The sequence below is a fragment of the Megalopta genalis genome, chromosome 3 (genome assembly GCF_051020955.1).
Source record: "Megalopta genalis isolate 19385.01 chromosome 3, iyMegGena1_principal, whole genome shotgun sequence".
Classification (NCBI taxonomy): domain Eukaryota; kingdom Metazoa; phylum Arthropoda; class Insecta; order Hymenoptera; family Halictidae; genus Megalopta; species Megalopta genalis.
Genome location: NC_135015.1, coordinates 20,553,143 through 20,569,667, shown reverse-complemented (window position 1 = coordinate 20,569,667; position 16,525 = coordinate 20,553,143). Strand labels below are relative to the sequence as shown.

The following is a 16,525-nucleotide window of genomic DNA, read 5'->3' as shown; positions in this document are numbered from 1 at the left end:
GTCATAAGACAAAATGTTGCCACTTTGTACGTGACGAGTATACTCGTCCTAAGAGAAACTGTTGCCGTTTCTACGTGACGAATATACTCGCCATGAGTAAAAATGCTGTTATTTCTTCGTGACGAGTATACTCGTCCTAAGACAAAATGCTACAATTCCTTCGTGACGAGTATATACTCGTTCTAAAACAAAATGTTGCTATTTCTTCGTGACGAGTATACTCGTCATACGACAAACTGTTGCCATTTCTGCGTGACAAGTGTACTCGTCATAAGACAAAATGCTGTAATTCCTTCGTGACGAGTATACTCGTCCTAAAACAAAATGTTGCTATTTCTTCGTGACGAGTATTCTCGTCCTAAGACAAACCGTTGCCATTTCCATGTGACGAGTATGCTCATCATAAGTCAAAATGCTGCATCGTGGCGAGTATACTCGTCGAAGGTAGTACAATCATCAATGTACAGGATAAAATGAACACCCGGTATATTTCGACATCCTTTATTAAATTATACAATTTTCTAAAATTATCGCATTTAAACAAACGCAGAAAAATATATAAAAGTCTGATTAAAATACAATACGACGCGCCACCGATCACGTGTCAATTTCAACACGAATCGTCGTATCAGTGCGCAGATCGCAGCGCACTTTCGGCAAGAGAACCGTGTTTTCCGCGCGCGTGGTTCACGGCACCGGAACGCAATGCGGTGCCGGACGAGCATAAAACGCAGCCGGCGCCGCGTCATAATTTTTCAAGCGCCGCTGTATTATTAGACCTCGGTCTATAGGCGGCGTAGAACAGGAACTGGTAAGTTTGCAACGCGTTCGTCCACGATAACCGCGTGCACGTGACACCCGTCGCATTCTACGCTCGCCCGAGCGTGTACCGCGCGCAGGAGAGAGAAACGCGCGCGCATACATACAATACCGGCGCGTGCGAATCTGCGTGGGCGTGTTGAGAGCGCGTTCGCGTTCGGAGCGGCTCTCTTTCAACTCTCTTGCAGCTCTCGGGGCACTCCGACGCGACGAGATAGACCGGTGTCACGTAAAACACAGTCGGTCCTCCGTCGCCCCGGTATTAAGAAACGGGACGTCGACGATCTACGTCGCGTCTTGTCATGTCGCGCACGTCCCCGCGAACTTGTGCATCCTCGTTGATACAAGAAAGTATTTCTCTCGGCCGTGATCCGATTGCGACGCAGATTTACATTCTAGAAGATTTCTTTTCTGAAAGCGAGGGCTTCTTTGTTTGAGAGGAAGTTATTTCTTCCTTTTTCTTTCCGTGTGTTTTCGAATGTTTTATATAATAATATAATTGATTTGCATATATATATATATATAATCGACGATTGCAACTGCAGTATTTGCTGGTCAACGGAAATTGATCATTGCGCGGGTCGTTGCTCGGGGCGCTTCGGAACGCGGCATTGGGCTCCGCCTCCTGGCGGAGCATTGGGCAGCGTCTGCTCCAATAGGGGCGCAGCGGCGGTCGGGAGGCGGAGCCCGATGTTGCGTTCCGAAGTGCTCCGAAGCGTTCCGAAGCGTTCCGAGCTCTTATATAGCGCAGATCATGGCGAGAGCATTGCATTTTCTTGGATATACGAATACAATTGGATTGGATATACGATTAGCGATGATCGTCGCTTTGTTGCAGCAATAAAAACCGCGTGTGTACTCGGGAAATCGCTCTAGAAATATTGTACTCGTTGATTTGAGCGTTTATGTTGCGTTATATAAACGGAAAATGTGTAAACCGAACAGATATTTTATGCAAAATCGCGCGAGCTAAGCAAAATCGCTGGACCTAAGCAAAAAGAAAGGCACGATACCGTGCGTTACCGACGCTGGGAAATTTATTCGAACGAACGCTCGTAATTGATCGGAACGGTAAAAACAATTTCGGGCGCAAGGGCGTCGCCCTGCCGTGTCCAAGACGGGGCGCCAGTATTTACACGTGTCGCCGAGATAAGCAACGTCTTCGTCATTGTCACCACCTCCGGCTGATGTACGTGAGCCCAATCTTGACATTCTACATACCTAATCCATCCTCCCGGGGATTCCGGGAACAACTGACCATAGAAACCCCATTCAACAACGTCGTTGCCGTCCGCGCGAAAATCTCTCTTCCTTTACCGTCGACGAGGGTAGTTCCTTCAGGACGGCGTTCTAGAAACACGGGAACAACGTTCCACAATTTTTCAAACGCGTTCGGAGAAAACGTAACACGGTAAATTCTCCCGAATCGCCCTTCGGCTTGCGAACGAAAATGAACAATTTAGGGAGAGGAGGATGCATTTTCATAGTCGACGATCGTCGACGATTATAAAAACGAGGTTTTGGTTATTTTGTATAAACTGTGTGCTTTTAACGCACTCGATAACTGTGTCAATGCGTACCGCAAATGGTTCACGTTATAATAATTAAGTAACCCAAGCATGTTTGTCATAAACGCGTTCACGTTTCCTTCCCATTTTTCTCGAGTCCACAGAATTCGTTCTCGCGACGTTCTCTCTTTGATAAATTACGTAAATCCTATCAGGGGGATTAACTTTAAAAGCTCGCTGAACTTTCAGAGTTTACCGAACTTTCGTAGTTGATTTAATTAACTTAATAATTTACCTTATAAGCTGTATTACATTTTTTTATTACTTCGAAAACGAAGAAAATGAAAGGACGGAAAAGATTTAATATTTTTCGTTCGATAAATGCAAGATTGATAAATAAATAACCTTGACGTGTAACCGAGAGGCACAGGAATTGGTCAGGCCACAGTAACCGGCTCCACCACCCCTCGTGAACAGGTTACCCCTGTCGCGGTGTTTTTCCTTAACCAGCCGGAGGAAATAATTGGTTGCAACCGGCCGGCAAACATGCGGCAAATAGGAGGCGTCGATGATTGATCGATTTGGGAAACGTTTAAATGATCGCGTACGCGGTGCCACGATTTTCGGCGTTAAATGAACAACAGGCTCAATCAATTCCTATCATTGTCCCATATTCCGTCGTTACATTCCCAAGGGAATATCATTCATGCCGCGGCGGTTCCCGCAGGCAGGGTACGTCGACCAATGGCGCGGGGAACGTTGACATCGGAGCTGTGAAAAAGCCGCCAACCACCTATTCACGTTGACACCCGTTATCACACATATTTAGCCGAGCCGTACAGCGGCCCGTAACGAGTCGGTAAACGACGTATATCGGTCTTCTTCCTGCGCTCTCTATTTTCTCCCCTTCTCGCGCGCTCTCCTTCTTTCCGTCGCACTCTGTTTTCTCTCGCTCCCACGCTCTCTCTTTCTTTCTCTCGCGCTCTCCTTTCCGTCGCTCTCAGTTTTCTCTCGCCCTCCCGCTCTCTCTTTCTTTCTCTCGCGCTCTCCTCTCTCGCTCTCTGTTTTGCTCTCTCTCTCTTTCTCTCGCTCTCCTTCTCTTGCTCTCTCTTTTTCTCGCTCTCCTTCTCTTGCTCTCTCTTTTTCTCGCGCTCTCCTCTCGCGCTCTCTTTTTCTCGCGCTCTCCTCTCGCGCTCTCCTTTTCTCGCGCTCTCCTTCTCTCGAGCTCTCTTCTCGCGCTCTCTTTTTCTCGCGCTCTCCTTCTCTCGCGCTCTCTTTCTCTCGCGCTTTCCTTCTCTCGCGCTCTCCTCTCGCGCTCTCTCACTCTTTATTTTCTCTCCTTCTCTCGCTCTCTCTTTCTCTCACTCTCTTCTTCTTCCGCTCTCCTCTCTCGCTCTCACTCTCACTCTCTATTCTCTCTCCTCCTCTCGCTCTTTTTTTCCGTCGCTCTCCTTTTCCGTCGCTCTCCTTTTCCCTCGCTCTCTCTTTCTCTCGCTTCCACCTTCTCTCTCTCTCTCCCCCTCTCTCTCTTGCTCTCGCTCGTTCCCTCTCTCTCCCTGCCACCCCTTTCCCCCTTCTCCTTCATACCTAGTTCCCTAGCTTCACCCTTCCAACGACTTTTTCCCAACCACTCGCAAAGTCATTCTCATTAATCTAAATCGACGCCGACAACGTTCCTCTGAATGAAGCCGCCCGCGATCCTCTTTCAGTCAGCCTTTGTGACCAACTATTAAAAGGCTCATCTGCAGACTGGTTGGAAGGGGCGCTCGCGGAATATCCGACAAAGCGCCGCGCCGCGTCGTGCCACGCCGCGCCTCCGGAACGGAACGACGAACAAAAAGGAAGGGTACCGAAAAGAAGGGGGTGGAGACAAAAAAGCGAAACACAGGCGGAAAGGGATCGCCGAAGGAATATATTCGCGGGGATCCCCGCCGATCGCGAGATTCGCCGCGATTTATTTACGTTTCAATGCGCGGCGCAGATGTCGTGACTGTAACAGGTGCGATCGTAAAAATATTTTACGGCTACGGCCGTTTCTTTTTGCGGCGATTTTTTTTTATCCGCCGCCGGCGTTTAGCCGCATTTGGACGAAACCGGTAATCTGCTGGAATCATTTATTTTCTTCCCCCGCCCCGAAAAAGCACGCGCCCGTCGATCGTTCGCGCGAACGACGTCCCACGCTCGTGTCTTTGTTCTTTTTTTCTTCGGCGTCTTCCGTTTCGTTTGGAATTCATATTCCGAAATTTACGATATTTTTAATGTATTATTAGATTGTCGATCTTTGCGCGAAATGAGAATTGTATGCATCGATTGCAGGATTGTTGACTAGGGGACTTCTTTCTTTAATTATTTTAATAAGGTTAAATTAGTACGTCGGCGGTCTTGGCTTGTTCTAATCTTTACAACGCTTTAAATTAAAAATAATATAAATAATAACTTTGACACCCGGAAACGGGTGATTCCTGAGGTCATTTGGAGCAACTTTCTCCTTTACGAAAATTATCTCCGATGCTTCGTTAACGAGTTATTAACGAAAAGACACTGACCAATGAGAGGCGAGCTGGCCTAGCGCTAGGCGGCCGAGCCAATCAGCGGAACCGGGCTCCGACCGCTCGTTGACTTGACCGCCTCCCGCCTGCGACTCGTCACCGCGCTCGCCTCTCATTGGTCACTGTTTTTCGTTAATAACTCGTAATCGAAGCCGCGGATCGCATTTTCGCTAAGGAAAAAGTTGCTTGAAATTACCTCAGGAATCATCCCTAACCAAGTGTTAACTTAATTACGGGACAGCCTGTACATTCCACGCGTTTCTTCCCACTCTTCGTTTCTGAAGATAGAAATTTGTTTAAAACCTCGCTACGTTCCTACGATCTCTCTCTCTCTCTCTCCCTCTCTCTCTCTCAAGCACGCGTTCCGTCAATGTCTTGGAAGCCGCTCAGAAATTCTAAGTCGGAATGCGTTCGCGTTGGCAGACATTCATTTCCTGCGACTCTCGTGCCATTCGACGCGTATACATATACATATACATGTATACACGTACATACAAATACGTACGTATAGACCGTTTTACGCGAGCGAAACCGGAGGAAAAAAAGAATGAAAGAACAAGAAGGAAACAGAGTTCTCCGGTGCTTTAATTTCCGTTTCATTTGTCACCGCCGCGCGCGCCGTTTCAGCCACGCGGCCGCATGCAAATCGAGAGCCTCTTCACGGGAAAAACGGTTCGGCCTTCTTTTGTTCCCTGTTTCGCCAAGTTTCCCATCTATAACAAGCAACTTCTTTCGGGGCGGGTCCGGTTGTTCGGCAGCTTCCTGCTTCTTGTCCGTTCGGTCCGGAGTTTCGGAAGGGCGGCGTCGGCGGCGGCGGTGGGATGGGGGGTGGGGCGAACTTTCAATCGAACTAATCTCCGGCGGAGGATCGTTTACAGTGACCCAGAATCAATCGATCGTTATCGTCTTTATTTATAGACACACTTTTACCTTGATGGAAAATAAGACCAGCCTGTCAACTTCCCCATGCTCGAAGATCCGATGGGAATTGTTCGAGAACGCCGTTCGAGTACTCGTTTTCAGCTTGTTAAATAAATACGTGTCGTTCGGAAAATGCTTCTTAAACTCGAAGCATTCGGTGTCGAAGCTCGACGAGATTGACCACTGAAACGTGGTTTCTCGCGTGCGAAATAAAAATTGTCAGGGTTAGTTGGAAGATAATGATTATATAAAGATAAGATAATAATATCAGTTGAAAATAACGATTACACCAATAATTACTAGACCAGGGATTTTTATGCGAAATAAAAACGATCTTCGTCGAATTCAACAAACACAAATCAAACAGAAATTTCTTTCTTTAATAATTCCAGCGAATTGGAAACAATGCGCGCATGCCCTTAAATTTTGTATTACATGTTATATTATATATAATTATAATATATTATAATATAACATATATAATATAATATATAATAATATATTATTATAATATTATATATATATATATATATATATATATATATATATATATATTATATTATAATATATTATTATATATTATTATATATACTTATATTATAATAATTAATTATATTATAATATATGCAGATGTTTTGCTATAAATGCTCGGTCTAATAATTACAATTAGCAACAGCGAGTAATTGATCGGCGCGTTTAAAACGGCTTTGAAATTCGAAGCGTAAAGAGCATCGGATAACGGGAAAGGTACGATTACTAATTAAGCGGAGGCTTACGTTCGTAAAAAGATATGCGAGACGGGGTTTTAAGCGAATTGCGCGTGAATATAGTGGGAACGGTGACGAGCGCCGGATAAGTTTCACACCTCGTCCCCAACACTCGTGAAACTGTTTATGCCAGTATTAAATCCCTTTTGTGGCCGTGGTTTAACGTTTCGCTCGGTTTCACGCGGGCCGCAGTTACACAAAAATGAATTACTAATTACGCGTTCATTGCTCATAATCGGCGCCGCGAGCGCATTGAATTTTCGAAACCCGTGCTCGCAACGTCGAAAATAATGTTCCGCCCGTTCCCGTATTAATCGCGGCGTCGGCCATCAATTTCACAGGTCTCGGAAACTACGGCGAATTCTCCCCAATCGTCCTGCAGCTTTTTAACAAAAATTAATAATTTTGGAGGAGGGAGACACGATTTTTATTGTTTTCATAGTCGCCGATTGCAATTAACTGTAAAAACGAAGCTCGAATAATCGCGTCTCTTCTTTCCAGATTGTCCATTTTTTGCATAAATATGTTAATATTAATATACTTAACATACAGGGAGTCCCGAAAATGTCTCGTAATCCGGAAATGGGAGGTTCCTGAGGTCATTTGAAGCAACTTTTTCCTTTGCGAAAATGTTCTCCGAGGCTTCGTTTACGAGTTATTAACGAAAAACACTGACCAATCAGAGGCAAGCTCGCCTGGCGCGCGGCGGCCCAGCCAACGAGTGCACGGAGCCCAGTTCCGCTCATTGGCTCGGCCGTCTCGCGCCAAATGATCTCGCCTCTGATTGGTCATTGTTTTTCGTTAATAACTCGTAAACGAAGCCGCGGATTGCATTTTCGCTAAGGAAAAAGTTGCTTCAAACCACCTCAGGAATCCCCTACTTTCGGATTGCGAGACATTTTTGGGACACCCTGTACATTATTTATCGTTATTAATATATATTTATAATATATGTTTATTTATTATTATTATATATTATTATATATTATATTATAATATATTTTATATTATTATATATTATATTATTATTTATTTATTATATATATATATATTTATATATTTACATTATAATATATTAATAATTACAGAAGAATTAGGGAGAAATTGCTGTTCCTGTTCGACGTAAACGTCGGCGAAAGCTGATAAATTCGAAGTTTCGTCGCGCACACAAACGCATCTAATTCTTGTGTAACGAGCGACACAGCGAGACGAGTAATGGAAGGAAAATGTTATTGTTTGTCCCTCCGTAAATTCGCGTGGCCCGGGTCCGAGTTCGCAGAAGACTCGACGATTTAGTAATTACACCCCCGTGCGTCGCACCCTGCGCTGAAAGTTAACGTACGCGCGAGCGCGCGCGCTCGCACCCTCGCGTGTCGCGTACGTACATATGTGTATGTGTGTAGCATGTGGATTCAGATTCGAATAGTTCTCATTGTTTACTAACGACAGGTATCGAGATCGGAGCACGTGTTCCGTGTATGGTATTACAAAGGTGATTAATCAGAGCAATGCAATATGTCGGCACTATATAAACTAGAGTTCAACATTGGATCAATAGCACGGTATCACATTTGCCTAATCTGATTAACGACGGCATTGATTTCGTTCTAACGTCGAAGGCTCCTCCTTTCTGGGTCGACGGAATTATATCGGCGACGATTCGCTGTTCCAATTCGATCCCGCGACTGTTTTGAAAGAGAACGCGTTTCGGAGATATTTCGCTGTTTATTTCTTTTGTAACAAATCGTGTTATCCGGATGGTGCGGGCAATGTAAATATTGTCTGGATAATTGCAGATAGAATTAGGGAGAAATTACTTTATTTTATGACGGTTTCTTTTCATCTTTCTACTATTGCAAATTGGAACTACCCCCAATTTTGCATAAAAAGAGCATTGAGTTTACAATTTAATTATAATAGTATATATAGATAATAATATCAATGATGATATTATTTTATAATTGCTTGTTCTTTTTACTATTATTATTATTATTATTATTATTATTAATGATGATAATAAGACTGGCATTTTTAACTTTATTTGAACGAAAGGTTTTAGGTTATATTCAAAATCGCAAGGGTGCTAATAAAATAGGTGTCTTAGGTTATTTTACAAGCTTTTAGCGATGTTATTAAATTATTAAGTAAGAAGATTTTGTCGCTTGGAAAGATTAATTTTAATTATTATTTATCAATACCCATTTTAATCGTTACTTTTATCTTTAAGAGTGCTATTTGTTTATCCATTTTATGTCGAATACATTTTCCATAAATTTAGGAATGAATAAATATTATATTATATTATATGAATAAATATTATTATTATTGACATTATTTGGTGTAAATGTTTATGCCGTGTTCGTCCCCCAAAAATGCATAAATGGAAAGGTGAAATGCAGAACTGTAGAGACGCTAGAAGAATTTTAGAATTCTCTCGCGTTTACATTTCTAGCAATTATCTTCGGCGATGTTCATTTTGCATAAAAGATCCGCTGTCCAACGGTCACCGCGTATCACTCGATCGGATGATTGATGTCGCTAATTTTGAATAGACGATAGATTCGACGCGGAAAGCTTCGCGAAATGAATCGCATAAACACCGATACGGGATAAGATAGGATTGATGGCACGAAAGTTTCAGCAGCTGAATTACGTAGGGAAAGGATTTAGGTGGCGCAATATTCATAGCGCCGAGGAACCCTGGGCCGCCGCGCCGCCGATGCGAGCTCGACGGCAATTTATGCGAGGCGAAAAAATGTTATCGGAGATACAGCGGACAGAGGGAATAAAATATTAGGTCATCCAATAAATTCCGCCCGGACGGCGAATGTTTATGGAAACTTTCATTTCGGTAGAAAAAAGTAGAACCTTGATCGTTCTATTCGTGCTCGCGATAATTGAAAAATTGTAATTACGACGATTGGTATCGTCGCTATCGGTTTACAATGTAAAATGTTACGTCTGTAAAATTGTCTCTTCGCATTTGCAACTAATTTCGAAGACATCTGGGAACTGTTACTGTCAAGTATTTATTGTAGTTTAACCGTCAGTCGGTTAACAAATAATCGTTCGATGTACAGATGATGTTTAGACTGCGGATATTTATGCAAAATAATTATTTTATTTATCAGTGAATAAGTAAATTGTACCCATTATAATTGTATTAATGGTATATTGTACTAATTGTAATTGTACTGATAGTAAATTGTACAATTTATAATTTTACTAACAGTAAATTGTACAAATTATAATTGTACTAATGGTAAATTGTACTAATTATAATTGTACTGATAGCAAATTGTACTAATTATAATTGTACTAATTATAATTGTACTAATTATAATTGTACTAATTATAATTGTACTAATAGTAAATTATATTAATAGCAAATTGTACTAATTATAATTGTACTAATAGCAAATTATACTAATTATAATTGTACTGATAGTAAATTGTACTCATTATAATTGTACTAATAATAAATTGTATTAATTATAATTGTACTAATAGCAAATTATGCTAATTATAATTGTACTAACAGCAAATTGTACTAATTATAATTGTACTAATTATAATTGAACTAATAGCAAATTGTACTCATTGTAATTGTACTAATAGCAAATTGTACTAATTATAATTGTACTAATAGTAAATTATATTAATAGCAAATTGTACTAATTATAATTGTACTAATTATAATTGAACTAATAGCAAATTGTACTAATTGTAATTGAACTAATAGCAAATTGTACTAATAGCAAATTGAAATCAAAAATGTATTTCTTCTCCGAATGATTTCAACCGATTCAGAAGAACGCGGAGACATACTTAAATTTTTACCATAAACGCATCAGATCCGCGGTCCAAATGACATTTATCATCGACGTATATTAACGTTCTAATTGTATAACTAACAGGCTTTTCTATTCAATGTTCGACGGTCGCACAATAACACCGAACACATCGTGTACGCGCAACGCTGTTCGTCCATCCGTTGAAATTTTATTACTATAATGATCGTCGTCCTCCGCGTGCCGGTTGAAAGCACTCCCCCTCATTCGGCATAATGAACTATTGTACTTAAATTAGCTCCGAAACACAGTCGGTCCGTTTTCATCGCTGCTCCACCGAATGCGCCGCGTTTCTATCGGGGACCACGGGAAAGTTCCGACTGCCATGCCCGCGCGGCGATGTCGCGACGTCCATCGCCCAAGCACTTATGGCAGACGCGTCCTGCTCGGCGAACACGATCCGAAATTGTTTCTCGAGCCACCCTCGATATTTCTCGCGTCGATCCCGGGGCACAGAAATTGCTTCATACTCGACCGCGACACGTCGTCATCGGCTTCGAACGGCTCGTCGGCTAACATAACCTCGAATCTCTATCCAAGATCTTACGATGTGTATTACTGCGGATATATTATATCTGTATCGTCGAAATATATTACCAACGTGACTAGTAATATATTATATATTATATGGATAATATATAATATATATATTCTCCCTCTCCCCTCCCCCCGGCAAGGGGGTGATTCTACATGCAAAAATAATTATCTATTATTACCTATATGGTCGAAATATATTATCAACATGACTAGTAATATACTATATATATCCACCCCCTCCCCCCAGCAAGAGGGTGATTCTATATGCAAAAATAAGTCGAGAAAGAGGAATACAGTAATGTCTCCCTAACTGACGCTAAGATTGTCCACAAAAATGGACAATTTGGGAAGAGGAGATACGATTATTCGAGCCTTGTAGCTCGAGTTTTTATAGTTGTTGACAATTCGTAACTATAAAAAAACGAATGGCAAGGCTTGAATAATCGTGTCTCCTCTCCCTAAATTGTCCATTTTTGTGGACAATCTTAGCGTCAGTTAGGGAGACATTACTGAAACATTTCCTTAATTCAAGGCTCCGTTTTCGAGAAAACCGAGTTGAAAGATGCGTGAAATTCGCGTGGCTTGTAACACGATGTAATATAAATATTTGTAATATTTATGTATATTTGTAATATTTATATAAATTTATGTAATATAAAGAAGTGTACACGTGATTTTCATAACGGAAGGGGTGGTCGCGAAGTAATTTTTGCGTCGCATGCTTCGAAGGAACGTTTCGGCAAACGCGAACTGCTGTCTTCCCGCGACGCACAGATTTTCCGCTATATTCATTTATTTATGCAACCGAATGGGATATCCTGCGGAGATAGAGAGAGAGAGAGAGAGAGAGAGAGAGAGAGAGAGAGACAAAAAATGAGCAGTTCTTATATAAAGCATCGCGTCAATGGCCACGATCAACTGAGCATGTCGAGGCACGAGGAACGACGAAGGTCCCCTGAATGTGCTGAATGCTGAAGCGGACAAAAAGAAAACGCGGAACAAAGTGGAAGAAGGAGAAAGAGAGCGAGAGGGAGAGAAAGATGGAGAGAAAGAGAGAGAATTAGGCAGAAAAGGAGAGTAAGAGAGAGAGAGAGAGAAAGATGGAGAGAAAGAGAGAAAAAGAGAGAATGAGAGAGGCAGAGAAAGGAGCGAGAGAGAGAGTGGGCAGAGAAAGAGAGCGAGAGAGACTGAGGCAGAAAAGGAGATCAAGAGAGAGAGAAAGATGGAGAGAGAGAGAGAGAAAGATGGAGAGAAAGAGAGAAAGAGAGAGAATGAGAGAGGCAGAGAAAGAGAACGAGAGAGACTGAGGCAGAAAAGGAGATCAAGAGAGAGAGAGAGAGAAAGATGGAGAGAGAGAGAGAGAAAGATGGAGAGAAAGAGAGAAAGAGAGAGAATGAGAGAGGCAGAGAAAGAGAGCGAGAGAGACTGAGGCAGAAAAGGAGAGCAAGAGAGAGAGAGAGAGAGTGAAAGAGAGAAAGAGGGGAGGAGGTAAGGAAGTCGGCAGGAACAAAAAGTTCGAGGCGTATTGAATCGTGTCCGCGTTGCCGGTCGTAGTAAGAGAGAGTGGTTCGCGAGCAAGTGCATTTGTCGTAAGCCTACAATATTTCGGTCTGTCTTCAATGGGTGCACGTGCGCCGAATTCGGCCCCGGCTACGACCATTATTCTCTCGGCAGACACAATCCTGTTGCATTTTGCATTCGACCGCGGCACCGTGCCCGGATTCTGAACCTGTTTAGGCCGGCCTTGCCGTAACACAATATCGTTGCGACCGAATGGACGTACACGCATCAGTTTAATCGGAAGAATTAACTGGCGTCCCCTCAATTGCGATCAATCGACCCGAACTCTTCCTATTCTCTTGTCTCCCCATTCTTCCGTCGACCTATTAACTCCTGGCTAGAGAAAGTTGTGACCGCTGTGTGTAAACCGTTCGGCTAAATCGCGTGTTATTTTATTTTATTTTATTCTATTTTATTTTATTTCGCGTTATATTAGTTTTTGGAAATACGCATGCTGGAGAAAATTACAGCGTGGACAAATTTTCGACAAATATCGGCCAATTTCGATCAACGATAACTTCGAGAAAAATTATTGCACAATGATGATTTTGATCTTAAATTGAAGCTTGAAATCTCTGCTTTAAGACGGTGTTTTTAGATTTTAAGGTCGATGCTTCCTCGTCGCTATAATAATTTAAATGTGAGGCCATGTTCGTCATATTAAGAATTTCTATTTCTTTATTTTGTCAAATTCGACGAAATGTCCAGACTTTGTAGATTTTTTTCGGAGACGCCGTTTACAGCTGGATAAAATACGAAACTTTCTCTTCAATTTGAGGGAAAAGAAACTTCGCTGCGATTTTTTTTCACAGAGTTACAGCACTTTGAAGTAGCCCTTGCATTTCTGCCGATAAATCCGCGAGGAATCACCGTAAAATGCACGGGTTGCTTCAAAGTGCTGCAACTTTGCGAAAAAAAGTCGCAGCCGAATTCACTTTTGCTTAAATCAAAGAGGAAAGATTAAACTTTATTACGGTATAAACGGCATCTCCGAAAAAAGATCTACAAAGTCTGTGCATTTCGTCAAATCCGGCGAAAATCGAAATTTTTAATATGACAAACATGGTCTCGCATTTGAATTATTACAGTGGCGTAGGAGCGTCGAACATAAAATCCCGAAATATTGTCTTAAAGTAGAGATTTCAAGCTTCGATTTAAGATAAAACTTCGAAAGGACACTTTAACTGTGCATAAGATATTTTTACAACGGTTTCTGTGAAACATTCCTCGAAACATTAAACAACTTGTCACTGATCGCAGAAGAACAAATTCTATAAGTTAGTTACTGATTCGACATTTATAATTGTTAATTAAGAAATTCTGGAAACTTCAAGAAGCGATACTAATTCGTAGTCGACAGGCGAAACGATATATTTTACCCTAAAAATTGCGAGATCTTTTCGCGACGAAGAACAAATACGTATAAGCCATTTTCTGTTCGTCAAACGACAAAGGGACGCTTTCTATCTCGCAGAATTTCAACGAATTGCCACTATTTTGCAAGGAAATCAGTAGTAGACTGCAGTTGCGAGAGCACGAGTCCCGGCAGCCGCGCATTAGTGCGATTAAAAATGTGTACGGTTTCAATTTGGCCGGGGCCGAATGCGCGCCAGCTTAGCAGGTTTGCCACGGGATTATAGTGGCTTACTCACTATCGTTGCCCCAATTATATAGAATCCGCGCTTGATACACGATCTACGATCCAGGCCGGGGTTCAAGGAATTTCCGAACGAAGTTTCGGCGAAAGCCGAATTTCGCTCGACAACAAAACTTGATACGGAGGTCTCTTCGGCAATTAATACCGCGGCGAGGAGACCGGAATCCGAGAAATTCCGAAGGATCTCGCGGCGAACGTTGCTCCCCGTGGAAATCAACGTGTTCCAATTCAAGGGTTTTTAGAAGCTCTTTAACTTTTATCGCGGTCTTTAGAACCTATACATGCTACTCCATAATTATGTTAACGCCCGGGAATGGGTGATTCCTGAGATCATTCGAAGCAACTTTTTCCTTTACAAAAATTTTCTACGAGGCTTCGTTTACGAGTTATTAACGAAAATATACTGACCAATGAGAGGCGAGCTCGCCTAGCGCGTGGCGGCCGAGCCAATCGGCGGAACCGGGCATCGACCGCTCGTTGGCTCGGCCGCCGCGCGCCTGCTGAGCTCGCTTCTCATTGGTCAGCGTTTTTCGTTAATAACTCGTTAACGAAGCCGCGGATTGCATTTTCGCTAAGGAAAAAGTTGCTTCAAATGACCTCAGGAATCATCCCTGGATGTTGACGTAATTATGAGATATCCTGTTTACTTCATTGTATACGTCGCTAAATCACCAATTTTATGCGGCGATAATTATTAGCAAAACGATATTTTGAAACCGAATTCGTTGACATCTGCATCGAAGGGGAATTTTATTGGTTTTATTAATTAATTATTAAGGAGATTGCAAGTGGTCAATGTTGGTCCATCTATCTAATCACTGACGATACTTTACCACCTACACGTAAAATAATTCACGTGACCGTAATTATTTGACGAGGCTGGAGATTGCTCGAAAGTCACCGTGAAATTTGCCGGCCTCTCATTTCGAATAATTTGTTCTGGTTGCAGAAAGCCTGTGCGGACGCCATGAGAAACGTTTATTGAATGAGCTTCTGTCGTCGTACAACACCCTGGAGCGGCCGGTCGCCAACGAGAGCGAGCCTCTTGAGGTGAAATTCGGCATTACGTTGCAGCAGATCATAGACGTGGTAAGTGATTTCCTTATGATGAACATTTATTACGAACCATTCTCGTTTCTAATTAACGTAAGTCGTTTAATTTCTTCGCGGTTGTTGCATCGTCACTGGACTCCTAGATTTTTCTACTGAAATGCAGGATGCGCGTGTTAACGCTAATTAATATTTTATTAAAATCATCAACAGTAAACCTAGCATCGAGACAATTTTCGTCGTCGTTCCAATTTTCATAAAACCACCTGTAAAAATTAATGTCTGCAGTTTAATCGTTTAATTTCTCAATAGTTCGGATGGCCCTGATTTTTTACCAGTTTTCAATACTTTTATTCAAATTTCGATTAGAACATCATTTCAATGAAAATATTGTCCCAATTAAAATATCATCGGCTGCGATCAAATGTAACTCTCCAATTTCAATCTCTTCGATCTATTGGGTTGGCAACTAAGTAATTGCCGATTTCAGTTATATAGATGTCTCTCGCTCCCATTTTTATGCTATCCGTAAATGTTGTATTATAAAATTATTATTATTATTATTATTATGTTATTTTTTATTATCCGCGAATGTTAGCAACTGGACAAATTGAATGCAGCGGTCAAGGAAAAGCGACCAGAATTGGTCGATCGAAAAGGTGTCATTTTCCAGCAGGACAATGCTAGGCCGCACGCGTCTTTGTCCATTCGGCAAAAATTGATGGATATTGGTTGGGAATCGATGTTACACCCGCCATATAGCCCTGATCTCGCGCCATCGGATCACCACTTATTTCGATCCCTGGACAACTCCCTTCGTGGTAAAACTTTTAACGACGATGACGCTGTCAAATCTCACTTAATTCAGTTTTTGGCCGAAAAGGATCAGACTTTCTACGAGCGTGGAATTTTCAAGTTGTCAGAGAGATGGCAAAAGGTCATCGAACAAAATGGAAAATACATTACAGATTAAACTTTGTTCCAAGTAAAAAAAATTTTTCATTTCATTGAACAAATCGGCAATTACTTAGTTGCCAACCCAACAAGTACTCTCTGTTCTGGTGTAAATTTGACAGATTGATTCTCATTTCCTCCCGTTCTCACGTTATTCGTTGGTTTCCGAGGCCAGGCAGCGGCTTCGTGAATATTTGAAAACAAAAACAACGAAAATTACAGAGCTTCGAAGCTGCGCGAACAGCAAGCACACGCATCCGAGCATTAAACATGCATCGACCTGGCGCGTGTTACACACACACACACAGCGTGCTCGCGCGCCGACATTTATGTGTATCGACGGGGAACTGGT

The 16,525-nt window shown here is 42.0% G+C and overlaps 1 protein-coding gene across 3 annotated transcripts in view; it reads left to right on the top strand.

Moving 5' to 3' along the window:
• The window catches only part of nAChRalpha6 (nicotinic acetylcholine receptor alpha6), a 587,858-nt gene that overhangs the window by 157,971 nt on the left and 413,362 nt on the right, over positions 1–16,525 (top strand). For all 3 annotated transcript variants that reach the window (XM_033478260.2, XM_076520266.1, XM_033478258.2), the window contains exon 3: positions 15,119–15,258. In XM_033478260.2, the coding sequence (XP_033334151.1) occupies positions 15,119–15,258 (140 nt within the window). The remainder of the gene's footprint in view (positions 1–15,118; positions 15,259–16,525) is intronic.